Below are 26,506 nucleotides of genomic sequence, written 5' to 3' on the forward strand. Positions count from 1 at the left end.
TTTAAAATAGAGTTTGGTTTGGTAAGGGTTTGTTCTACCGCGTTTCGTGCCCAATTTTTCCTCGAAAAAAGGTTAAAAGTGCCATTTTTATTGGCCAGGCCGAGAAGAAATACCGTATTCTAACAAACTGTGCACAAAAAATAGAAATCCGCCTGTAAAATTCCTTTTGACTAAAACATTCCTGATGGCTTTGAAAATTCCTGATCGCTTCAACTGAAGCCAAGAGGAATGCACCAAGCTTAAACTGAAGCCTTCAGGAATTCGCAACGGGAAGCTGTGTCGCCCCAACCGGAACCGCGTCATGAAAGCAATCAACAACTTCGCGTGTAATATCACGCACTTGTCTCTGCCACTCAGGAGTGAAATATTCATTCACGAGAAACGCGATCAAGTGAACACTGACAAGCATGTTTTTATCATATGTAAATGAAACCGTGGATTTTTAAATGTAATTCGACCGGTGGTTATATTGTCGCCGCCTTTTTCGCTAACGCGCCCTGCCAAAAAGAAACCACTCGTGCCAATCGTAACCATCCCCGGAGCATACTTTTAAAAAATTCTTGTACTCAGGGGTGGCTTCTACGAGAGGTATTATCGGCGGGTTTAGCGTTACTTTATGAATAGTTCCCTCCTTTTCGAAACAGGGGAAACAACACTCCTCGAAATGACAGTCCGGATAATCGAAACAAGTAACCGTCGGCACAATCTGCTGCTTGAATTCGCAGAAAGGCAGTTTTAAAATATTCTTGTGTACCTTGTCCCACCCCGCTTCCTTTTTTTCCTTGATTTTCATCGCGATGCACTCCCTGAGAATCATCTCACGAAGCTCTGGAGGGAGACTTTGAATGGCTTTAGAAAGCCCGTCGTCGGAAGACATGGTTCCTTAGAATATAACCTCAGGTTTCATTTCTCTAACTGGTGTGTTTCTTTCTTTCAGCTCGAGCAAAACAAGTTTAAAACCTTTTTTCGCTTTTTCACGCTTGCTGATAAGACGTTGTTTTAGCGCGTTACCGCCGCAGGGCTTGCAGAGACGGTAGTCGCACAGAAGACCGATTCCGCAGACTCTGCAGGGCTCTGGCATTCTCATTCCTTTTTTCAGCTGATAGTTGTGCTTGCCGCAATACGCCCCGTAACAACGCTTTCCGCAGCTTTCTTTCCGGCCCCGCTTCAGCCACCCGCACTTGTTTGGTGCTCGAGTCATTCCGGCTCTCGCGGTATTACACCGGGCTCGCGCGTTTCTAATATGACGCACTCCTTTGTTATGAGTAGTATATAGGGAATTAACCAAATACTATTTCAAAGAGGGAGCTGCATTTAACCGTTTCGCAGCCCCCAGGCTCAACCGGCCCGAGCTTGTGAGGGCCGATCTTGATGATGGGGGCTGTGATAAGGTGAAATAAGGCTCCCTCTGCGAAATGGTATTTGGTTAATTCCCTATATACTACTTGGAACAAATACAGTTTCCGTTCCCGATAACGGCTCCAGTCAATAAGGAAAGGAGAAAATGTCCAGAATTTTGTTTTTTTTAATTCTGCCGGTTAAATTAAACGTTTGTAACTATTACATAAGTACAAACTTGATGTGATCCGTTTTCAACTAAATCAGTAGGTCACAGAATGGATGTTTTACACATACAGACAATAAAATAGGAAGTGATGTGCTTGATGTAACCGGCTTCCCAGACAGAGAACTCGTTCGAGTGGGAATAAGAAGAGGGGGATGATCATGATTAATTAGGTCTTCTATCATGCAGATGTAAGATAGAAGTAAAACATCACGAAACAAACAATCATCCAATAGCAACGTTTACTATTTATTCCCTAACATAAGCCTATAAAAAGAACAGCAAGGCCAGACGGTAAGAAGAACTACAATAAACATGTTCGATAGCTGTACCAAAACGTATTAAAGGTTGGCCATGTACTTAAGCTAACCTTTCAAAAAAAAAAGTACTAAAAAGTTAACCATGGCTAGCTACAACTTTTTTAACATAAAGTTCGGCAAACACGGAGGGACTAGTCACGCTTATTGCCATGCAACCAGCCACAGGGATAAGTCCCATGTCGTGTTTACAAGACGCAACCTAAGTCGCAGTGACCGACTGCTTTGGCATTTGACTTTTATTTTGGTCGTAGGGACTTAAGTCGTACGACGGGACAATCAAAATTTCATAGGACTAGTCCCTGAGAGTAATATTATGATTTAAAACTAGTTTGCGTTCACGGGGCTAGTGACAGGGACAAAAATTTGGCCGCGGTGATTTTGCGAAGAAAATGGGTAGTTCACACAGAAGGAGCTCGTCCCCGGAACTTGTCACACGGAGTAATCCTCTCGTGTGTGCCAAGCAAAGAACACCGAGACCAGACACTAAGAATGTGTATAATCAAAATGTCCAATGATGCACAAAACCTACTAAACATCAACTAGGTAAAAAAGTAAATTTTTAATACATAACGTTCCAAAACTTAACTGTGGTAACTACCTTTTAACTTTAACCTTGAAAAGGATACTAGCCCAACGATAGTGTACAAGTTACACCCGTTTTCACAACTCTAAAGTGCGTTGCAGTGATCGTTAATCGTGTAGGCGATCTGTTGTGCATTCACCAAACGAAGCTTTCAGGTAGCTATGGAAAGGAATTTTAAATTAACAGAATACAACAGGTCAATAAAAGGCGAAGCGATCTACGACGCAGGTCTGTTAAACCGCGCAAACCTTTACTCTAGTTCTGGAGATCACAATTTATTTTTATCTATTACTCAAGGTTCCACCAGTTATTAATTCTAGGTATAACAAGTCGAATGCGTGCTTTGGTGATCGATAATCGTGTGGGAGATATGGCGCACATTTATTGACGTTGATGTTAGGGAACTAAAAAGGTCTTTAAACTCAATGTTAACGATCGACATATTGGTTAATTATGGCCGAATTAACCCACGTTGTAGACCTTTCTCTAGTTGCTAAGAAGATAGTTTTTGATCTATTACGCGGTCTTTATAATAGTATCAGGATTAAGACTGGCATTTAGCTGCGTTTGGTTCTAATAAGTGTAAAGAACCCTTTATGTATAGACATTCGTGTAGATGATTAGGTGCGCAATCTTTACCATCGCTAGTAGAAAAAAGCAGTGTTTAGGCGGGCAAATGTTCATCCTCTATACTGAGTTCTGCCCTGCATGCATGTTGTCGTACCAATTAGAAAAAATGTTTTCCCAATTAACAAATTTTTCCTTTGGTGATCATTCACTCATTTCGTCTCATCAACATTTATATTTTGAACTTTGTATTGCTCTTTGCTGGGAAAATGAGATTTGTTTGATCTCTGTTAGCTACAAGGGTGTAAACCGATGGAAAGCTCTGTGAAACAACGCGTCACTGTTTACGTCAGAAATGAACCTGAGCGCCAGAAATGAGAAACATTCTCTCAAGGAGAGCTCCACACATCGTCAAACGGAGTAATTTAAACTTAAGTCAAACTCTCCTTTGCGCTCCTGATTGTAAATTTAAAGATTGGAAAATAACAGAAAGGGACATCAATTGTCCTTGTCACAGGATCCTAAATTTACAATAAAAGGAAATTCCAGATGCTGAGTTGACCCTTATATTTTTCCCGTTTCGTGCTTAATTCGTGATTACAGAATCATTTATTATTAGAAATAGGATAAGATCAAAATCCTTTTACAAGCTCAGTTTAGCTTTAAAAAACAAGCCTGTCAGTCCCAGTGAAGACTTTGGAGTGCCGAATTTAACAAGACTTTGGTGTACACGTAAATAAGAAGTGTTTCAAAGTGTTTCTTTTGAGGATCCTGTGACAAGGAAAATTGATGTCCCTTCCTGTTATTTTCCAATCTTTTTTAAAAGATTGAGAGCATTTGAAATGTATCCTCTTTGGGCAATTTTAATGCATTTCAAATGCTCTCAATGTAGTGGGCTATTCCTAAAGTATGATTTACGACCTTTTTCACTGAAGCTGACATTTTTTTCATGTTGATCATGGCAATTTTAGTCATCCGGTCATCTCGTGATGCGTCATTCAAGATCCGTCAAGTATGGAAGTAGGTATATTATACAACGTTTACTAGTAAAATTTTACTTTCAGTTTTCCAGTCCATTCAAGGTGCAATTTGCGTTCAGAAGACTGATTAGCAAAACCAAACGAGCGAGAAATTTTAAGGAACGTAGAACTAATTGTAAGTACGTGCAAGTTATTGTTTAATTATGGGAATAATTTTAGGACACGGATTAAACCAATATAAGTATGATAATTAATTGTTGCATTGAACAAAATGTCTTAGTATCTTATAAATTAAGTTTAATATAAGAAATTATTTATGTCGTTAGATATTAGAGTTTCTATAAGTAAATTCATCAACTGTGTAAGCTAGAGGCCTAACAAACTACAGCTGCTCGTAGTTAAATTAAATATCTATCTACCTTAAATCGCAACGGGAAATTCCGTCTTGAAGCCCTCAGATATGTAATATAGTAGTATATAGGGAAGTCGACAAATAACGTTTCGCAGAGGGAGTCTTATTTCGCCTTATCGCAGCCCCCACCATCAAGTCCGGCCCTCACAAGCTCGGGCCGGTTGATGGTGGGGGCTGCGATAAGGCGAAATAAGGCTCCCTCTGCGAAACATTATTTGTCGACTTCCCTATATACTACTCACAACAAAGGAGTGCGAAATATTAGAAACAAGCGAGCCGGAGTTATACCGCCAGAGCAGGGATGGAACGAGCTCCAAACAAGTGCGGATGGCTGAAGCGGGGCCGGAAAGAAAGCTGCGGAAAGCGCTGTTACGGGGCGTATTGCGGGCAGCACAACTACCAGCTGAAAAAAGGAATGAAAAAGCCAGAGCCCTGCAGAGTATGCGGAGTCGGGCTTCTGTGCGACTACCGTCTCTGCAAGCGCTGCGGCGGGGGCGCGCTAAAAATGCGGCCTTACCGCAAAAAAGAAAAAGCGAAAAAACTGTTTGAGCGCGTTTTGCTCGAGCTGCAAGAAAGAAACCCGCCAGTTAGAGAAACGTAACCTCGATTATACCGCAAGGAGCCATGTCTTTCAGCATTCAAGAAAGACTGGAAGAAGAACTCGCAAAAATAGACCCGGCGGTATTGCGTTATTTCGACGAGCTTCTTGCAGAAAGCGCGCCAGAAGCAAGAAAGGTTGTGCAGAACGTGCTGGATGAACCGATTTCTGAAGAAACGCAGGCGCGTCTGCAAAAGCCGCTTGTTCCGAAACCTTACGAGCCAAGAGCCCCTCCACGCCAAAGAAGGAAAAGAGGAGCGCAAGCGCTTCTGAGGGAGTACGACCCCTTCCCTGCGCGGAGAGTTCGAACAGCAGCAGATTACCAGAGAGAGATTCTGGATCTGTTCGATGACACAGAGAAAGAGGGGGAAGAAGAGACAACAGGCAGGCGTTTCATAAGATGGCGCTTCATCAGGCGTCTGGGGAGAAACCTGACGCCAGAGTTCATGGCGAAGATACGCGAAAGAGTAAGCACGTCATTTTATCTTCGGCACGTTTTCGGGTACCAGTTGCGGAACATTGAGGACGAAACGGTAATCGTATACTATTCAAACCCCGAGGGCTCACAGTGGTATAACAAACTAGAAGACGCGGAAAAATGGCTCAACACCCGGGAAGAAGAGCGTCTCGACAACGAAAGGGTTGAAAGGCCAAACACGAAGTGGGCTTTTGAAGGTTTTTTTAACGTTGACGTGAAGGTTGTGCTCGACAGGCAGCCGTTGGTGGGAACAGGGCCATTGCCTGACTGGCTGCGCAACCTTGCCCATGGCCGGGCGATGATTACTTTGGACACTTTCGAAGACAACCTATACCTATTTAGGTGCCTCGCTGTGCACCGAGGGGCTCTTCCCCACCGAAGCACGAAAGAAGCACGAAGACTGGCGCAGAGTTTCTATAAGCTCAAGGCCATTCCACCGAACTTCAGAAAAACGTCTCTAGACGAGCTTGACAAGGTTGAAGCGCATCTGAATGAGGGCTCGCCCGTCTCATCTTGGCTCGGAATACGTGTCTACGAGCCGGAGCGTCTTCGAGACGGAGAAGTGGTTTGGCACCTAAGAACAAACCCGAACCCCAAAATCAAAAACGTTTTGACGATAGGTGTCTACGAAGGCCACGCTTTCTTGATAAAAGACATCGCGAAGCTGGCAAAAACCTATGCATGCACCCGTTGCGGGCAGAGATTCACACAAGCTTGCAATATCAAGCGCCATCATGAGACCTGCAGCGCGGGAGAAGCGGTGATCCATTGCCCTGGGAGAAAAGTGGAAGCCCCGGAGACAGCTTTCGAGAGAATGATGTACCCCCCGAAGGGCACAGCATCGAAACAAGCGATGCTGTGGCTGGAGCGGGAAGCAAAGCGACGGGGAATTCACATCCACCACGCAATGTGCAGGCATGGGGGCGAGAGATTGCTTCCTCGGGAAGGCGGGAAAATGAAGTCTTCTCCCGTCGACGGGTACCACCACAAAACGAGGACGGCGTTTCAATACCACGGATGTCCCTTCCACGGATGCCCAAAATGTTATCCAAACCGGCAGGAGGTTATAACAAAAGGCAAAACAGCCGAACAACTGTACCAAGCCACCGTGAACCGTACCGCACATCTGCGTAAGATCGGTTACAAAGTTATCGAGGCCTGGTCTTGCGAAGTTGGGTTTCTTAAAGGGGAACTCCCGAGGAAGCAAACGAAAACTTACCCGCACGAGATCTTGTACGATTTCGAGGCGTATGGCGACAAAAATTATCGGAAAGAGCCGACAGGCGCGTTAACGATAGAAAGCGCGCACGTGCCGATCTCTGTGAGCGTCGGCGACACTCTTAAAAGAGAGCCCACCCACATCTGCGAAAGAAACCCCGTGGAGCTGGTCCGCAAGTTCTTGAAAGAGCTGGAGAGACGCGAGAAAAGCATCCAGGACCGGGTGAGAGCGGAGTTTGTGCCAGAAGACATGCACCTGCTGACAAAAGACCAGCAGCAAAAAATTAATGAATGGTGCAACCAGGTCCCTGTCGTGGGCTTCAACTCAGGCTCGTACGACCTGAATCTGATCAAAAATCACTTCGCCAGCACTCTCGCCGAATTATCAAAAAAAGTCAAAGTGGCCAAGAAGGGGAACAAAACCATGTTCCTGCTCACCTGGGGGGCCCGTTTCCTCGACATCATCAACTATCTGGGCCCGGGCACGAGCTACGCGAAATGGGTGAAAGCCTACGGAAGCGAGTCCAAGAAATCCTGGTTCCCTTACGAATGGTTCGACGCGCCCAAAAAGCTCGATTTCCCTGGGCTCCCAGAATACGAGGCCTGGTATTCGAAGCTGAAGGGCGGATACGTTCTCACGCGGAAGGAGTGGGAGGGGTGCCAGCTGCTGTTCAAAGAAAAGGGGATGCAGACCTTCGCAGACTGGCTGCGTTACTACAAAAATCTTGATGTGGCTCCCGGCCTCGAGGCGCTGGAAAAGATGAAAAGCTTCTACACCGAGAGAGGAATCGACATTCTGAAAGACGCGGTGAGCCTGCCAGGGGTGAGTTTGCATTATTTGCTCCGAGGGGCAATGGAGCGTGGCGCAGACCTTTACAGTCCTGGCATAGAGGCTTACAAAATGCTGAAAAGGGCGGTTGTTGGCGGGCCGAGCCTTGTTTTCGCAAGACGGCACGAGGCCGGTGTGACGCGGATAAGGTCGCATCAGTTCCAAGAACCGCGTCTGTGCAAAAAGATTCTGGGTTTCGACGCCAGCGCTCTCTATCTCTCGACCATGCTGAGAGAAATGCCATGCGGGAAGGAAAGGGTCAAGTACCACACCGATGACCGCCAAGCGGAAGCGGCCGAAGTTCTGATTCGCTGGTTGAAAGCCGGGGAGTGGTTCGGCTTCGCCGAAGTCGACATCAAGATCCCAGAGCGCTTGTGGCCAAAGTTTGAGGAGATGTGCCCCTTTTTCATCAACAAGCGGGTTCCCGCCGAAGCTGTGCCGGAACACATGAAAGAGTACTTGGCGAGAACGGGCAGAAAGCGCGGAGATGGAAAAAAGCTTGTGGGGGCGCTGTCTGCAGAACGGCTGCTGGTGTACGCCCCTCTGCTGCGGTGGTACGTGAACCATGGGGCGGTTGTCACGAAGGTTTCCAGAACAATCGACTACGCCGCGGGCAAGATCTTCACCTGGTTCGTGGAGCAGGTGACAGAGGCGCGCCGGACAGGAGACGTGGACAGAAGCAAGGCACTGCTCGCCGAAGTGTTCAAACTGCTCGGAAACAGCGCTTACGGGAAACTGATCGAAGCGCTGGAGCGGCAAACGAACGTGATCTACACGAAAGACGAGAAGGTTGTCGACAGCGCGCTGCGGAGCGCGTATTTCGAAGACCTCGACGAGATCGGGGAGGCCTACGAGCTGGAAAGCCGCAAGCCCCGGATTACGATCAGGCGGCCGTTCCAGATCGGAATCGCCGTCTACCAGCTGGCGAAGCTGCGGATGCTGGAATTCTACTACGACTTTCTCGACAAGTACGTCGACAGAAGAGATTTTGAGCTGATCCAGATGGACACAGACAGCAACTACATGGCGATCTCGGGCGAGCGGCTCGAGGACGTCCTCCGGCCAGAGCTGAAGGCCGAATTCGATGCGGAAAAAAACCAGTGGCTGGCTTGGGACAAGTGGAGTGGCCGGACCCCAGGTCTCTTCAAGCTTGAGTTCGAGGGCCACCGCATGATCGCCCTTTGCTCGAAGTGTTATTACGCCGACGACGGAGAGGGTGGCGAAAAACAGAAGTTCAGCATAAATGGGATGTCGAAAAGGCAGAACGAGGTGTCATGGCAGCGGTTCAAGGAAGCGTTGGAAGGCAGCAAGGACATGGCGACCAACCGGCGTTTCAGGATGCGGGACGGCCAGATCGTCACTTACGAGCAGGAGAAGCTGGGGCTGAGTGCTTATTACGACAAGCGGTGGGTGCTGCCCGACGGGATACACACCTAACCAATCGAATATCACATCTAGTTCACGTCAGCGGGAGGAAGAGTAGTATTCGGAGGAACAACGAGCAGCTCTTCGCGCACGAAGCCGCGCTTGGGCCCGTCGCGCAGATAGTAGAGAACGGGCTGATCCGGTTTGGAAAAAGACCTTTCAATGCCGAAAACTTTCAAAGACCAGATTGGATCCGTGGCCCTTTTCACGCCTCCTTCAAGTTCGCCGGGCTGGTAGAGATAACGAACTTGGACAAGAGAGGGGAGGATTTTTTAGCGTTTTCCAACAGGCCTCGTGTAAGGTGTCGACGGCCTTGCATAAACAGCTTTTTCTTTTATGGCGACGGCGGGTTTCTTGCCGATAAGGCTTGTGACCTCGTTGTTCAGAGCCGAAACAACTTCAGGAAGTCTTTTCACCCAGGCAGTGGACCGCTTGCCCTCAGGGAGAAGCATCTCTTCGGCGTACTGGTGCCCGAACAATCGCTCAGCCAGAGTGCGGTTGAAACGTTCGACAATGGCCTGGTCGCGGTGAATGTTAACGTGCCCGCGCCGGATAAAGGTTTTGTGCTTGTCCATCTCTTTGGTGACGGCGCCCATGAATTCGTGCCCGGGGTCAACCTGCAGCATTTCGGGCCATTCGAGAGGCGAGCGCTTGTAAATCTTCTGAAAGGCCAGTGCGACCTCATCAGAATTTTTCGAAGTCAGGGGTTCGGCCTCTTTGTAGCGACTGGCCACGTCGACAACGGTCAGCGCGTATTTGAAAACTTTGCGGCCGCGAGGGAGCTTGTCGTGCGGCAGAAAAAGAAGGTCAGCCTGATGGACCCTGTTGGGCATGGGAACGTCGAATTTCGGCCGAGGAATCCGCTTCGGCGCGGGGAGGTATATCTGCCAGAGCGCTTGCCTGATCAGCCACTTTTTTGCGGCTTCTTCAGGTACCTTAGCGGCCTCGGCCAATTTTTTGATCGCGGCTATGCCTTTCCAGTAGCCCCCGGGGCTGTAGTAAATCTTTGCGAGTTTCGCGTCCATATAAGTAAGGCGTAAAAAAGTTTAAAGGAAGCGGAAGGCCGCGTAGCCCAGAGCGAGAGCGCCGGCGCCCACGAACGCGAGTTCGCCGTTTTTCTGCTGCTCGCTTGGCTGATAGAAATCTGAGAACTTAGGCTCCTTGGGGGGCACCATCTGTTCGTCAGGATGCGCCTGGCTGTAGAGTTTGAAGGCGTAGTCCGTGTTGGTCATGTTCTGCTTGGCCTGCTCCTTTGTTTGCGCGTTGGTCGCGATCCAGTGGAGAAGCTGTGTTCGGTCGCGCGTGTATTTGGCGTAAGCGGCTTGATAATCTTCGAGAGCCTTGTCGTGGCGCTTTTTTTCTTCAAGCGCGGCTTTGCGGCCCCCGCCGAGCGCCCTCGCCAGATAATTGCCGCCGATAAAAGCCGTGGCGTTCAACACAGCCCCGCCAATCATGATAGCGATGCTCGTCATGGTATATGTTGTAAATCTGTTTTTAATTGTTCTCGTTTGGCGGCGGCTGGGGTTCGTATGGAGGAGGTATAAGGCATTTCTCCGGTAATGGGAATTGTTCAGTACCAAGATCCTCTTCATCGGTGCAAATCTCAACCGACCAAACAAAATCTAAGGCATCAGTGGTATAATCGATCATCTTGTATGCGAAAAATAACAGCGCAACCGTTGTGAAGGCTTTGTTTGTGAAACAAGAACACTCCATTGCGCTATTATAAGGGTTTTTTTCAAATGCTGGCGGGGAGGATTTTCTGGTCCTCAAGGTACCCTTTTAGCGCAATGCTGCCTCCCACGACGACGGTGAACGTCATGTAATTCATAAAGCTGCTGCTGGGATCAGAAGTGAAATTCTCTTTCACAACCTTTTTCGCTGCCCAGCCGATGCCCGCGGCTAATCCCGTGAGAGTTGTGGCGTCAATGACGATCTTGACAAGCTTGTTGTCGGACATGGCGCGCTTGATATAAGGAAAGCGCGAAAGTTTAAAACAAAATTAATTGGGGACCTGTCTTTCAGCTTCTTATTCTTCTTCCGCGAATTCTTTGATTTTGTCTTCTATTTCAATTTTTCGCCTGACCTCTTGTTCCATTTTTCTCCGCCTTTCTCCCTCTTCAACAAGCATTTCGTCGGTAAGACGTCTCACCATCCTCCAAGTCTTGACGGAAAAATCAGCCCAAAAAAGCGTAATCCCTCCGATTGCTGCTGTATAGATGAGAACCTGCGCAATGCTTGGGATCGTCATCGTGAGATATGAATCACGCGCAAACATTTAAATCATTTTTTTTAATCCTCTTGGCCGTGTATCGCGAGCAGGTTTTGGCTCGACACTCGCGGGCTCAGGAGCGGGCTCAGGCGCGGGCTTCGGCGTTTTGAATTTGTCGAACACGGGCTTGGCCATTGCCATGAGCTCTTCACGCTTGTAATAGATCCCAAGAAGGGAAACTCCAACGCCGCCAATAGCGATCCATTGGTTGGCGCTGAGGCCGTCGCTATTTGGGCTTTTTTCTTTTGTATCCGGGGCCGCTGCGGCGGCTTCCGCTTGCTTTTCTGCGTAATAAGCCTCGGCGAACCCTTTCTTCTGTTCCTCTCGGGCCAGCCGTCTTTTTTCGGCAGAAAGTTTTCCGGCGGCCACCTTCTTGGGGTCTTTCTTGCGCTGCGTGGTTGCAGTAGGAGTCGTCGCTTGCTGTGTGATATCGGCGGCAGGCGCTGCCTTGGTCTCTACCTGAGGCGCAGTGACGGCGGCAGGCGCTGCCTTGGTCTCTACCTGAGGCGCGGTAACGACGGCAGGCGCGCTCTCGGATTGTTCGGTTGACATTGAAGCGAACCGTATTATAAGCAAATGAAAAAAGTTTAATTGTTAACAATTTGTCAGCAAGACCTCAGCATTTGTCAGCAAGACCTCAGCATTTGTTGATGAATGGTGACCAGCGGCGCTCCGCGCAGCGAAGAAAATTCTTGGGGTCGGGGGTTTCACCCCCATTTATTCATGTTTCGTGGTGATCAACACCGCGTTGGCCGCGGCAAGAAACCGGCCGCACTTCAAAGAAAGGTTGCCGGCCAGATTGGAGAGCTCTTTGTTCAAGATGTAATCGTTTCTGAGCTCTTTTTGGTAAGCCTCGATGTCTTTGATTTTGACGGCCATTCCGACCGCTTTGGTTGCAAGAAAAATGAAGCTGTCGATCAGGCTTTCCGTTGTCTTTGAGCCCACGTACGCCTCATAGCGTTTGGTGTATGTCTCGACATCTTTGTCGCTCAGGCGCTTCACCTGCTCGTGTGTTAGCTGCACTCCGATGGCCTCTTCGGCTTTGCCTGTGGACACGAGAACGGCCAACTGCTCGCGAAGAGTGGGAATGTCGGGGGCGGTTGGAACAAGGCTGCCTGCGAGACAACTCGACGGCGCGGGCTCCTTTTCAAGAAGGTTCATAACATCTGCTAACGCGTCTTCTGCGGACATTGTGCAAGGCTATAAACAGCTCGCAGTTTTTTATTCAAATAACTTTACCCCGTAGGGGTGGCGAAGTGCGAATATAAGATAAGAGAACTTTCGCTCTTTCAGCTTTGAAATCAATCCTCTGTACTCATCGGGGGAGAGCTCGCCGGCGTAATCGTCGAAGATGGCTTTCGTTATCCTGGCCGAGGGGGTGTAAAAGAGGACGATCGCCGCCACGTTCTCACGGAAGGAAGCTGTTATTCCGGTCAACTTCTGGGTCAGCACCCACACGCTGATGCCCATATGCCGCGCGGAAAAGGCGAGATTCACCAGCTCTCCTGTGCGCCCTTTCACATCTTTGGAGGCCGCGCAGTCGTCGAGGATTATGAGCGTGTTGGTGCCCTCGGAAAGCCATCTCACGAGCTTCAACCACCTTTCCACGTCGTGCTGCTCACAGACTATCACATCCATTCTCGGATCGTTTTCGCCAAGCCGGTAGTAGGTCTTGTTGTGCGTGAACGTCGGGCAGATGAGCACGATGTAGTCGAACTTTCCGCGGAAAGGGCCGTAGAGCTAGTCCACAACGAACCTCGATTTGCCTGAATTGGTCGGCCCCACGATGAGAGCGTTGAAGGGTATCTTGCTTGGGTCCATATTAATTCTGTACAGATTCCCGCTGTCTTTCCATAATGTTGAACTGGGAGTCGGCGATGACGAATACGTGGCAGTTCACGTTGCCTGAGCCTTCGGCTTTCCTCTCGATTTCCAGCTGGACCCCGTCCGTACTGTTCACAATGCGCTTGCCACTTCCATGAATGTCTTGGTCCGCCATGGAGCGCATATCAATCAGAAGCCCGAAATTGTCTCCGGTGTAAAACTTTGTCACATCCATGTGCTCGGTTTTATTTTTTTCCTTCACGAAGAAGCGTTGGGCCTCTTCCCACATGTCCTTGCCTTCGACGCCGTTGTTGTAAATCATGTTGGGCGAGCCATTGATCGTGACGCTGACTTTCGTCAGATCCGGGAAGACGTATTTTTCTGAATCTCTGGCGCCATCAGCATACGGCTCTATGAACAGTAGCAGGAGGGCTTTTAGCGACCTTTTTTGGGCATCGATTTTGATGTTCTTCCTCGTGTCGGTGTCTTTTTTGAAGGTCACCACTTGGGAACGCATCACGTGGTCATAGGCGAACTCTTTTCCGCTGGAGTAAACGGTATGCGCCTCGTCTGCCAGAGTCTTGCTGCGGATCATATCGTACTCGAGCTGGAGTTGGTCAGCTTGTATTTCAGCTGGGTTGTATCGGAGCCATTGACCACATGTGCAGCTTCAGCCAGGGTTATTTCGAACGTGAGGTCTTTGTAAAGGGCCTGGGGGTAGAAAACGCCGTGGTCGGTTAAGATCTGATGGTCCAGCCTGATCCGGTACTTGCTCCCGAACACCTCGTTCAGCTTTTTTTCAGCGTCGACGCCCGAGGTTTCCTTGTCTCCCGCGCCTGAGCGGATCTTGCATAGTTTCTCACCCTGAATCCCTTCGAGGATCCTGTTGTCTCTTTCTTCCTGCGAAAGGAAAAGGTCATCAAAGATTTTGTAGATGCCATAGCCAACCGTGTCATGCAGGGTAGTGCCTCCAAACTTCACGTGCAGACTGTCAACGAGCGCTCGCGTGACGTTCTGGACTAGGAAGTTGTTGGCGTGTCCTCCAGAAAGGTCGATGTTAAAGACAAGCGCTAGCGAGCCCGGCACCAGAACCTCGTTCGCGTTCAGCTTGGGAACGTAAACGTACAGAGTATCGCCGGGGTTGGCTTCAGTGCGGGAAAAGGTGATCCGCTTCACTGCGCGCTCGGCCTGCATGCCTTGTAAGGTTTTCTTGCTGTACGTCGCGCGAAGGTTCTCTGGAACTGACATTGTATCAGCCGCCGGCGATAATTTCTAATTTGAAAAATAATAGGCTTTAAATATATCGTTATGGCGGAAGGCGGTGGCGAATTTGGTTACGGAGACCCGGACATTGACAATCGGATTGACCACGACTCTGATGAAGGCGAACAAGAGGTTGACACAACCCGTCCTTTTCAGCCAGGCGCGGCGTCCACTCCCTACCAACCTGGCGACCCCTACTACGGGGGCGAACAAACAGAAATGAGTACTTTTCCTCACGAGCAGTCCGGCCCGCCTGACACTTCTTATCAGGAAGAAACCCCTTTGCTCGGTGATTTCATACATACCGATGACAAACCGGCCATGCTTGAAAGGGCAAAAGAAAAAATCAGAAGATTGTTCCCGAAGGTAGACTTCAAAAAATTGGGCCCAATTGGTTTCAGCAAAAAGGAAATCAATCTGAGATCGTTTCATTTGGCCCCCGCGGGGGTGTCTAAAATTTTCAAGCTTGGCGAAGGAGGGTTACAAAAAAGTTTCACAGACGCGAAAAAAGCAGCTCTGGGGCCAAGAGCTGAAGACGTCATTGCTGAAGACCGCGACACCCTCAGAGAACAACGCCGAAGACTGAGAGAGGCTGAAATCCAACTTAAACAGGCGGAAACACTCTCTTCGCGAAGAGAAGAAGAAAAGAAAAAAGTGGAAGCCCTTAGACAAAAAATTGCGCAAACTGATGCTCAGATTGATGAAATTGGAGATAAATATGGTTCGAATCTTGACAGTGAAGCAGAGCTGCGTAGCCTCAAACAACAGAAAAAGAACTATCAAACCGATCTTGAAAACAGGAAAAAAGCTTTGGACTCGCTCACAAAAAAAGCAATGGCCAGAGAAAAGGAACAAGCCAAGGTTGACAGACTCAGGGCCAGCCTCGCAGCAAAAGAAAGTGAAACAAACGCCATGGAAGAAAGGCTCAACCAAACAAAACCGTTGGACGACCTGAAAGAGCAGGAAAGCGAGCTGCAGCGCCAAAACGAGGAAGACCAGGCGATCATCCAAGATGAGAATGCCTCGCCCTCCGAAAAAGAAGCCGCAGAAGGCAGAGTTGCAGAAAGAAACGAGGAGATCGCGCGTTTGCAAACTCAGATCGCGGAAAGGAAAAGGAGGCTGCCTCTCTTGGAAAGGGTCAAGGAGATCTTCAAACAATATGGCGTGACGTTGACCGCCATTCTTCTCGCCGCCGGGACCACAATCGGCGCTGTCATCGGGGTCCTCACCAGAGGTTTGAAAGCCACCGGCAAAGCTTTGGGGAACGGCCTCAAAGATATTGCCGCGAAACTCGGCTCTCTGCTACCCGGGCTGATTGGCTCGATTGTGAGCTTCCTGTTCAAAGCCGGCGGCCAAGTCGTCGGATTTCTGGCCGAGCACACCTGGTTGCTCATTCTTGCCGCGGTGGCCTTTTTGTTCGAAAAATATTTTAAGAAGCAGCGTTAGCTTAGCGCCAAGCCGTGAACAGCAACGCCGAAAATCCAACAACAGCGACAATTACCGCCGTTTTGTTAATTTCGTGTTGCGGCGTTTTGTCTGCAGCCTCGGGCTCAATTTTTTGCGCCGGTGGCTGCGCTTGTTTAGTTTCGGACGAAGCTGGTTTCCTGTGGGGTGGAACTACACGCCCCGATTCGGCTGTTGCGGCTTTGTGTATTGGGTTGGACGGGTGGCTGTTGGGCGGGTTAATTTTTGACGGTCCGCCTGCCATTTGTTTGAGCCCAGCTTTTTTTGTCTCCGGGTTTACCTCGTTGTTCACCCCAAGTTTCATTCCGGAGACCGCCTGTTTCAGCTCGTTGTTGTAACCGATCGTGCTTGCGGTGTTTATTATCATCTGCGCGGGCATGAGCCACGCCATGGGGGCAACAGCGAGATTGAGCCTGACCTTCGCTTGGTCCACCGCGAGCTGGTACCTTTGCATGCTCGCGGCCAAGTCGGGCTGTCTGATCGCGTCTTCCATCAGCACCAGGAACTCGCTCTGGGCTTCTCTCGCCCAACCGCCATTGCCGAGAATGCTGCTGCGGACGTTCACTTGCGCGCCCAGGACGCAGTAAACGAAAGCCTCGATTGACTGGTTGATTCTCGACAAGCCCGCCTGCGTCAAACCGTTCGCCGTGTTGGGCGCGAACCAGACGAACTGCCGATCTCCAAAAACATCGGGCCGTATAAACTCAATAAGGTCGCCCTTATTCAGTTTTCCACCTTCGTCGCTGAACTTGTTCCAATCAGGATACTTATAATCTGTTTTTGTTGGCGATTCCCCCCAAGGCTTAACGTACAACACCCCCAAACCACTATTTGCCCCCGAAGTAAACCTAAAGTCGCTTGATGAGTCTATGCCCAACTCGCCGCATACCCTTTTGTACGAAGCGACGTCGTAATGGTTTTTCATTTGGTCGAACGTCGGGTCTCCGGGCAAAGCGCTTATGCTCTGAACACCTCCTAGCTGGAACAGAATTCGCCTGACCGTGAAATACACGTGGAATTTGTAGAAAGCTCTTATCTGCGGGGGGAGATTCATCCCGCTGTCGAAGATTTCGCGAGAAACTCCGCACCCCTGTGTCGCGCAGAAAACCGCCAAGTTGAGCTGTTGCGGCCAATATTTCATGTCTGGCCCTCCTAGCCAGTGTTTTGATTCAGTTCCAGTCGTGTGTTTGAGTTTCGTGTCTTGAAATATTTCTCTTAATTTCGTTGTGAAATATTGGTCAGGCGTGACGTAGATTTGTATCGGGGCGTCAAATATTTTCTTCAAGCTTGGCGCTTTGCCGTCGAAAGGCACCGCAGGGATGGCCAATGAAACTTTTGAACCGAGCGGCGACAATTGATAAGGAAAACCACCGCTGTCTCCCAAACCAAGCGCCTCTTTCATTTCCGCGCTCCAATACCGCCTGTCTGAACCGAAGACACTTTGAAACGAGTCTTCGCTTTCTTTGAAAAACACCTCCGCCGTCACGTTATTTCTCTCGTCGACGCTTCCTTGCGAAACGAACCGGCTTTTGTCCGCTTTGGGGAAGTGGTTTAAAAAGTTTGTCCACGCCTTTTTCTTCGCCACCTCCGCTTTTTTTAACGCAGGTCCATTCCACAAATTCGCCATATTATTTGAACACAATTTTATTTGTTGAATATAAAAATGGTTGTTCTCACAATTGTCACGCAACAGAACGGCGGGACCATCCATTTTGAAGAACCGCTCCCAGGAGCAAGCTATGCCAGACTTTTGAGTTGTTCTTTTTTCAACTCGTGGCATAATCTGAGTTCTGTTGGCAGAATGTTTTTTAAAGGAACTAATGACGTGGTTGCATAGCAAAAGAACTGCAATCCAGTTTTGAATATTACAAGAAAAAAGTGAAATTGGTCTTAGAAACGAATAACCCCAATTCTGTTCTTAAAATTACAAATGCCGCTGCCGCTGCCAATTTAAACAACGCTAATCAAGCGAAAGAAGTTTCCGTTGATTACAGTTTGGCCAATTTTCTTGGAATCGGAGAAATATCAGGAAAGAAGAATATATCAAAAAACTTAACAGCCCGAGTTGCTCCACTGCGATCTCATCGACTCGACAAAAAACTTTTTGAATGGAAAGAAGTCAGACCTTCTTGCCAAGGTTGACGTCAGAGGAAAGCCTTATGAAAAAGTCAGCTATAACATCGACTCATCGCAAAACGTTTTCCGTGACGCTTCTACAGACAAGTTCATAAACAGCATCACCTTAAAAGTGAAGGATGAAAATGGCGAACTCTTTGATTTCAAAGGCCTGCCGCTTCTTTTTGAATTAGAGTTAAATTAAATTTCTTTATATACGCAATGTCTTCGGCGGATCTGTTGCCTCCAAGCGCCCCGCCTGCCGAGCCACTATATCCAGTGGTGGCGGCAGAGCCTTCTGAAAATTTCCGCTTGCAGAAGGTCAACGAGATTTCCAATAAATTGGCCGGCGAGGTCCACCACTATCGCCTCGTCGCGAAAAAATACAAACGCGCGAGAAAGTTCGTTAATTGGGGCGCCGCCGGCTCCAGCGTTCTCTCGGCAGCGTTTTCCAGCGCGAGTTTTGGCTCCGCTCTGTCTGTGGTTGGCTTGCCGGCTGCCGTTCCTCATGGCGGCGCTGGTGGGTGCTTCGCTCTCGTTTCGTCTGCGATGATTCTCGCCGGCAAAAAGCTCGACTCGAAGATCAAGAAGCATCAAGAGATCACCACGCTCGCCGTTGCCAAGCGCGACACCGTCAACAGACTTCTCTCGAACGCTTTGAACAACAACGAGGTGTCTTCCCACGAGTTCGACACTATCCTTTCGGAGTTTCAGCAATACAACTTTCTGAAAGATCAGGTCCGAGCAAGGGTGCTTCGTCAACCATCAACAAGAAAGCTTCCTGATGTTGATGTCCAAAAACTTGAGAAAGACATCCGCGGCAGACTTGAAGCCGAAATGATAAAAAAAAAATCACGAAACCTCCCGCTTCGAACTAAATTTCGAGCGAAAAAACACAAAACTCTCTCTTTGTCTTGTCAAAAACAGGTCATTGCGGTGTTTTTCTTGCCACATAAATTGCCTTGAACTTTCGAGAAGGTTACTCACTGACGCAGTCAAGTGCGAAATAGGGAAAACCCCCCGATCAGCTGTTTCTTTTTATCGCTCTAGTGAAGTCTCTTTGTTCCACCACGTTTTGTGCCCAATTTTTCCTCGAAAAAAGGTGAAAAGTGCCATTTTTATTGGCCAGGCCGAGAAGAAATACCCTATTCTAACAAACTGTGGTCAAAAAATAGAAATCCGCCTGTAAAATTCCTTTTGACTTGAACATTCCTCGTGGCTTTGAAAATTCCTGATCGCTTCAACTGAAGCCAAGAGGAATGCAACGAGCTTAAACTGAAGCCTTCAGGAATTCGCAACGGGAAGCTGTGTCGCCTCAACCGGAACCGCGTCATGAAAGCAATCAACAACTTCGCGTGTAATATCACGCGCTTGTCTCTGCCACTCAGGCGTGAAATATTCATTCGCGAGAAACGCAATCAAGTGAACACTGACAAGCATGTTTTTATGGTATGCAAATGCAGCCGTAGATTTTTAAATCTAACTCGCCCGGTTGTAAATATCGTCGCAGCTCAGTAAAATTTCTGAAATATTTCGGCCTAGTCATTTTCGTCATACACGGGGTAGCCAAGATAATGCTTTTCTCCATTTTTATAACACTCGTAACAGAGTCCTTCTTGGCCGCAAGAGTTGCATTTACGGCAAAACATGACCTTTACAATTCTTGATCGTTTTTCGCAGATGGGTGCCTCTTCAATCTCGTCGTGTACCTCGTCCCAACCCATTTCCTTTTTTTCCTTTATTTTTATCGCTATGTACTTCTTGAGAATCATCTCACGAAGCTCTGGAGGGAGGTTTTGAATGGCCTCGGAAAGTCCACAGGAAGACATGGCTCCTTGCGGTGTAATCGAGGTTACGTTTCTCTAACTGGCGGGTTTCTTTCTTGCAGCTCGAGCAAAACGCGCTCAAACAGTTTTGTCGCTTTTTATTTTTTGCGGTAAAGCCGCATTTTTAGCGCGCCCTCGCCGCAGCGCTTGCAGAGACGGTAGTCGCACAGAAGCCCGACTCCGCATACTCTGCAGGGCTCTGGCTTTTTCATTCCTTTTTTCAGCTGGTAGTTGTGCTGCCCGCAATACGCCCCGTAACAGCGCTTTCCGCAGCTTTCTTTCCGGCCCCGCTTCAGCCACCCGCACTTGTTTGGAGCTCGTTCCATCCCTGCTCTGGCGGTATAACTCCGGCTCGCTTGTTTCTAATATTTCGCACTCCTTTGTTGTGAGTAGTATATCGGGAAGTCGACAAATAATGTTTCGCAGAGGGAGCCTTATTTCGCCTTATCGCAGCCCCCACCATCAACCGGCCCGAGCTTGTGAGGGCCGGACTTGATGGTGGGGGCTGCGATAAGGCGAAATAAGGCTCCCTCTGCGAAACGTTATTTGTCGACTTCCCTATATACTACTAATATTCAAAATTGATTTACCTGTCGAAAGAGAATTAGGTAAATTGCCAATAGCAGTTTACAGTAGTCGCCAAACTCGTTCTAATTTTCCTCGCTCTCGTAGAAGTGGATTTTCCCGCGGAGTGTTTTGCAATTTCCATGATCTGCAGCACACAAATTCAAAAACTAATGCTATCACTATAATTTGCTTTCCTTGTAGAAAAAGCAAGGGGTAGGGGCGTCAAAGTTTCATTTTTATAACTTAAAGCGCTGTTATCGTGCCAATGGGCAGAATTTGTATCTGTTAATAGTATGCTTCCTTTGGTGATTTTTCACTAGTTTAGTCTGACCGACATGTTCAATTTTGTATTGCTTTTTTGTGGGGAAACAAGATTTGATCTCTGCTAGCTAAAGGAGTTTAAATCGCTGTAAAGCACTGTGGAATAAAAAGTCATTGTTTAGGTAAGGGTGGAACCAGCGCCGGAAATGAACAGCATTCTCTGAAAAGAAAGCTCCACGCATCGTCAAATGGAGCAATTTCATCTGAAGTCAATTGAAACTTTTTTTGCGCTAATTGTAAAGAAGCATTATTTAAAAAATTCACCATAACAGGAAGGGAAATTAACTTTCCTTCAAACACGATGCTAACTTTAGTGAAGGGAAACTCCAGATATAGCAATGGGTGCGAACGTCCTTAATATCACACTTTTGGAAGTAGAGATCGTTAACAGATTTTATTTGAATTCCTGGAACCTTTACATGAGAATAAGACATATTTTCTTCTCTCTTTTATTTGTCTTATGAAATTTTGGTATTAAATTTAACTTTAATGGATAGAAACTGGTTTAATACCTCGTCAGACAAATTCTGGCGTTACACATTTGGAAACAATAGCAGCATAAAGTCACTGCAAATTATAATATAGATAGGACCCTGCGCGCGTTCTGATTGGTCAAAAATCCATGTTTTATCCGAAAATAAAACGTAGAAAAAGTGTGTTGTGTTATTTTTTTGCCACATTATCTCGATCTCATAAAGCAAATGAAGAAGCCTAAGCAGTGTATTACACTGTGATAAAAAAACTCCGGACATTTGAGAACACTGCGGCTCGTGTTTTCTACATTTCCCTCGTGTTCTCAAATAATGATTGACGCAGCAAAACGGCCTAATCTAATAATGACAATACAAATTGCACTTAGGACAGTAACTACATACATACAAAAGCGCCAACTGCATCTAAAGGTATTATAGAACAAAAGCAAAAGATAAAAAGACGTTCGTTTATATCATAATATCCAACTGGCCAACTAGTTTTGTGGTTTTTTGGTTTGAGTTTTCAGGACGTTCAGAGTAGGGTACCACTTGTTTTGCCAATCGATAGGAATCGATAAATGGCTTTTCTGCGACTATCGATTGATCATCAATTAATCAATATCAATCGATACCAACTAACTAATTTTGTCGATTGAAATCGATCCATCTACTGCTTTTCCAATCGTCCATTTCCATCGATTAGGGGTGGCGAATGGTCCTTCAAAAACTCTGGGTCGCAAAAAATTTTATAGTCGAATTTCACGGGTCTCGCAGTATCGTTTTTTAGCGGTTATGTGCGTCTCTCAGTCTCGATTTTTATACGAAGCTGTCTCCGAGTCTCGATTTTTCGCAAGGCTAAAGGGGTTCAAAGTCCCGATTCGTTCGTTCATCTCAGGTTTTATAAATAACATCTTCTCTTCACTTGACACGGCATTGAATTTCAATGAAGCAACTTACAAATTCCAGAGAAAATTTAATCCTAACTTCACCTAAATTGTCTGAATTCCACAAAAAGCTACAAAACCTACCGCAACGTCCGTTTTGGCTCCAGTAAAACAGTTATTTTGTTCTGCGATATCATAACGTAATGTGTTATAATGGAATTTCCAGCTCCAGCCACTTTGAAGAAGCTGGCTAAAAGGCTGCAAAAGCTCGTTCTAGCTCTCAACTAAATCTAGGACCCAAATTTTAAAAGTCTGGACGTCTTGCGCTCGCACGTCAATTTAAAATGTCAAAATGTCTCGGGCTCGCAGAGGAAAATGCTTGTCTCGCCGTCTCGTATTTATCATTCGCCAACCCTAATATTGCGCCGGACTGAAAAGAAGAGTTCAAAACAATCATGTAGTGTTCCAAAATTATGTCCATAACAGCCACCCCTCAATGAAATGGAGCCTTGTTTTCCATCATGCAATACAGCTTAGAAGCAAACTTTGCTTAAAACACAAAATGCCTTTCTTAATTCTCATAATATTTTCATTTTACAAATTATCAATTATCAGTTGCGTTATGATAATTCATATTTCGTAAATTAAATACAAAAGAAATAATCAATAACCAGCGATGCAGGTTGTTCTAGTCAGTATTTCAATTATAATTTTTCTTTTTTTTTTTTTTTTTTTTCACAAAAGCAGCATACAACTAAAGTAATTGAACAACACCGAGAAAAAACACTGATATGGGGTACACGAATTCAAAATCTGCAAAACCTCCACATTCTCATGAAAGAAAACGAAATTTATTCAATCTATCAGTCTTACCACGGAGCTAGAACCTTTAATTTAATATTTCTGGAAATTTAGGACTTTGGTCGCTTTCGTGAGTTCTACAGAATTGCTACAGGCGATGTTAAGGGTGTGTATCTAAGTCAGTGGAATGCTTCCAAAGTATAGACATAACAGCCACCCCTCAATTGTTTGTTAGAGACTGAGAAAGGTAAGATCAGTTTCAGATTAAACGAATTCCTAAATGTCATCCTGACTGTTTCATTGATTAATTTTCTGCAGATTTTGATTTCTTGAGCTCATCCGACGCTAAAAAGAAGATTTAAGGTAGGTAGCAAGATTTCCCTGTTCTTAATATGGCTGACAAAGGATTCATTTAGAAGTTCGCAGTAGATAATAACACAAACTTCCTAGGATTAAACTCTCCATCTGCCTTTCTCATTTTATTTTTATTGGTAGCTTATTTTCACCGTGGCGTAATGTTTGTATATTGTGCTAGTGAAATAAATTCGTCGCTTCTTCCTCTTTGAAGAAGCGCTTGTGCCCACTTTAAGCAAGCTTTTAAACTAACGACGTAAAATAAAAGTGAGTTTGATTATGAAGGTGCCCGTTTTTTGCGCGAATAAATCAAACGAGTAAAATTATCTACAGTATCATTTCTTTATTCAAGTAAAACTCGAACACGATGGGAAAAAAAGATTCGCTAATTACGTCATGTAATTTTCTTCGGCGTCTTTATGCCTTCTGTGCGATGCCAGCATTATGGTACGGTCTTGTATTATCCAGTATTACACTGGATTACTGTTAGTATCTATGTATGAAAATGAACGGTTTTCTACCTTACGTTACAATGTTTGCTATTCAATGCAATTGGAATATAAGGGGGTGGCGAATGGTCCTTCAAAAACTCTGGGTCTCGCAAAATTTTAGTCGAATTTCACGAGTCGCGTAGTATCGTTTTTTAGCGGTTATGTGCGTCTCGCAGTCTCGATTTTTATACGAAGCTGTCTCCCAGTCTCGATTTTTCGCAACGCTAAAGGGGTTCAAAGTCCCGATTCGTTCCTTTATCTCAGGTTTTTTATAAATAACGTCTTCTCTTAACTTGACATGGAATTTCAATGAAGCAACTTACAAATTTCAGAGGAAAATTTAATCTTAACCTCACCTAAATTGTCTGGATTCCACAAAAAGCTACAAAACCTACCGCAACGTCCATTTTGGCTCCAGTAAAACAGTTATTTTGTTCTACGATATCATAAGGTATAGTGTGTTAAAATGGAATTTTCAGTTCCAGCCAGTTTGAAGAAACTGACGAAAAGGCTGCACAAGCTCGTTCTAGCTGTCAACTATTCGCCACCCCTAATATTGCGCCGGACTGAAAAGAAGATTTCAAAACAATTATGTAGTGGTCCAAAATTATGTCCATAACAGCCACCCCTCGATGAAATGGAGCCTTGTTTTCCATCATGCAATACAGCTTAGAAGCAAACTTTGCTTAAAACACAAAATGCCTTTCTTAATTCTCATAATATTTTCATTTTACAAATTATCAATTATCAGTTGCGTTATCATAATTCATATTCCGTAAATTAAATACGAAAGAAATAATCAATAAGCAGCGATGCAGGTAGTTTTAGTCAGTATTTCAATTTTGATTTTTCTTTTTTTTTTCACAAAAGCAGCATACAACTTAAGTAATTGAACAACACCGAGAAAAAACAATGATATGGGGTACACGAATTCAAAATCTGCAAAACTTCTACATTGCGATGAAAGAAAACGAAATTTATTCAATCTATCAGTCTTCTCACGGAGCTAGAACCTTTAATTTAATTTGTCTGGAAATTTAGGACTTTGGTCGCTTTCGTGAGTTCTACAGAATTGCTACAGGCGATGTTAAGGGTGTGTATCTAAGTCAGTGGAATGCTTCCAAAATATGTACATAACAGCCACCTCTCAATTGTTTGTTAGGAACTGAGAAAGGTAAGATCAGTTTGATATTAAACGAGTTCCTAAATGTCATCCTGACTGTTTCATTGATTAATTTTCTGCAGATTTTGATTTCTTGAGCTCATCCGACGCTAAAAAGAAGATTTAAGGTAGGTAGCAAGATTTCCCTGTTCTTAATATGGCTGACAAAGGATTCATTTAGAAGTTCGCAGTAGATAATAACACAAATTTCTTAGGGTTAAGCTCTCCGTCAGCCTTTCTCATTTTATTTTTGTTGGTAGCTTATTTTCACCGTGGCGTAATGTTTGTATATTGTGCTAGTGAAATAAATTCGTCGCTTCTTCCTCTTTGAAGAAGCGCTTGTGCCCACTTTAAGCAAGCTTTTAAACTGACGACGTAAAATAAAAGTGAGTTTGATTATGAAGGTGCCTGCTTTTGTGCGAATAAATCAAACGAGTAAAATTATCTACAGTATCATTTTTTAATTCAAGTAAAACTTCAACTCGATGGGAAAAAAAGATTTGCTAATTACGTCATGTAACTTTTTTCGGCGTCTTTATGCGCTCTGTGCGATGCCAGCATTTTGGTACGGTTATGTATTATCCAGTATTGCACTGGATTACGGTTAGTATCTATGTATCAAAATGAACGGTTTAGTAACTTACGTTACAATGTTTGCTATTCAATGCAATTGGAATATTAGGGGTGGCGAATGGTCTTTCAAAAACTCTGGGTCTCGCAAAATTTTAGTCGAATTTCACGAGTCTCGCAGTATCGTTTTTTAGCGGTTATGTGTGCGTCTCGCAGTCTCGATTTTTATAAGAAGCTGTCTCCGAGTCTCGATTTTTCGCAAGGCTAAAGGGGTTCAAAGTCCCGATTCGTTCCTTTATCTCAGGTTTTATAAATAACATCTTCTCTTCACTTGACACGGCATTGAATTTCAATGAAGCAACTTACAACTTCCAGAGAAAAATTTAATCCTAACTTCACCTAAATTGTCTGAATTCCACAAAAAGCTACAAAACCTACCGCAACGTCCGTTTTGGCTCCAGTTAAACAGTTATTTTGTTCTACGAGATCATAACGTATAGTGTGTTATAATGGAATTTCCAGCTCCAGCCAATTTGAAGAAGGTGGCTAAAAGGCTGCAAAAGCTCGTTCTAGCTCTCAACTAAATCTGGGACCCAAATTTTAAGAGTCTGAATGTCTTGCGCTCGCACGTCAAACCCACTGAAGTCTCGGTCTCGCAATTTAAAATGTCAAAATGTCTCGGGCTCGCAGAAGAAAACGCTTGTCTCGCCGTCTCGCGCAGTCTCGTATTTACCATTCGGCACCCCTAATATTGCGTCGGACTGAAAAGAAGAGTTCAAAACAATCATGTAGTGCTCCAAAATTATGTCCATAACAGCCACCCCTCAATGAAATGGAGCCTTGCTTTCCATCATGCAATACAGTTTAGAAGCAAACTTTGCTTAAAACACACAATGCCTTTCTTAATTCTCATAATATTTTCATTTTACAAATGATCAATTATCAGTTGCGTTATCATAATTCATATTCCGTAAATTAAATACGAAAGAAATAATCAATAACCAGCGATGGAAGTAGTTTTAGTCAGTATTTCAATTATAATTTTTCTTTTTTTCACAAAAGCAGCATACAACTAAAGTAATTGAACAACACCGATAAAAAACACTGATATGCATATGGGGTACACGAATTCAAATCTGCAAAAC

General features: G+C 45.8%; 3 protein-coding genes across 5 annotated transcripts in view; 2 read left to right on the forward strand and 1 right to left on the reverse strand.

Annotated features, from left to right (window-relative positions):
• LOC145502758 (uncharacterized) overlaps window positions 1-26,506 on the forward strand; it is a 274,518-nt gene that overhangs the window by 219,214 nt on the left and 28,798 nt on the right. The window lies entirely within an intron of this gene.
• Window positions 1-26,506, forward strand: part of LOC145502762 (uncharacterized) — a 263,593-nt gene that overhangs the window by 187,028 nt on the left and 50,059 nt on the right. The window lies entirely within an intron of this gene.
• Window positions 15,781-17,424, reverse strand: LOC145502751 (uncharacterized). Its single transcript, XM_081482111.1, has one exon. It carries the CDS (start codon window positions 17,422-17,424, stop codon window positions 15,781-15,783), a length of 1,644 nt encoding a protein of 547 aa, XP_081338237.1.

The sequence above is a fragment of the Orbicella franksi genome, chromosome 11 (assembly GCF_964199315.1).
Source record: "Orbicella franksi chromosome 11, jaOrbFran1.1, whole genome shotgun sequence".
Taxonomy (NCBI): Eukaryota; Metazoa; Cnidaria; class Anthozoa; order Scleractinia; family Merulinidae; genus Orbicella; species Orbicella franksi.

Bases quoted from the DNA above. Each gene is read 5' to 3' on its own strand.
- LOC145502751 (XM_081482111.1), bottom strand. From the start codon at position 17,424: ATGGCGAATTTGTGGAATGGACCTGCGTTAAAAAAAGCGGAGGTGGCG.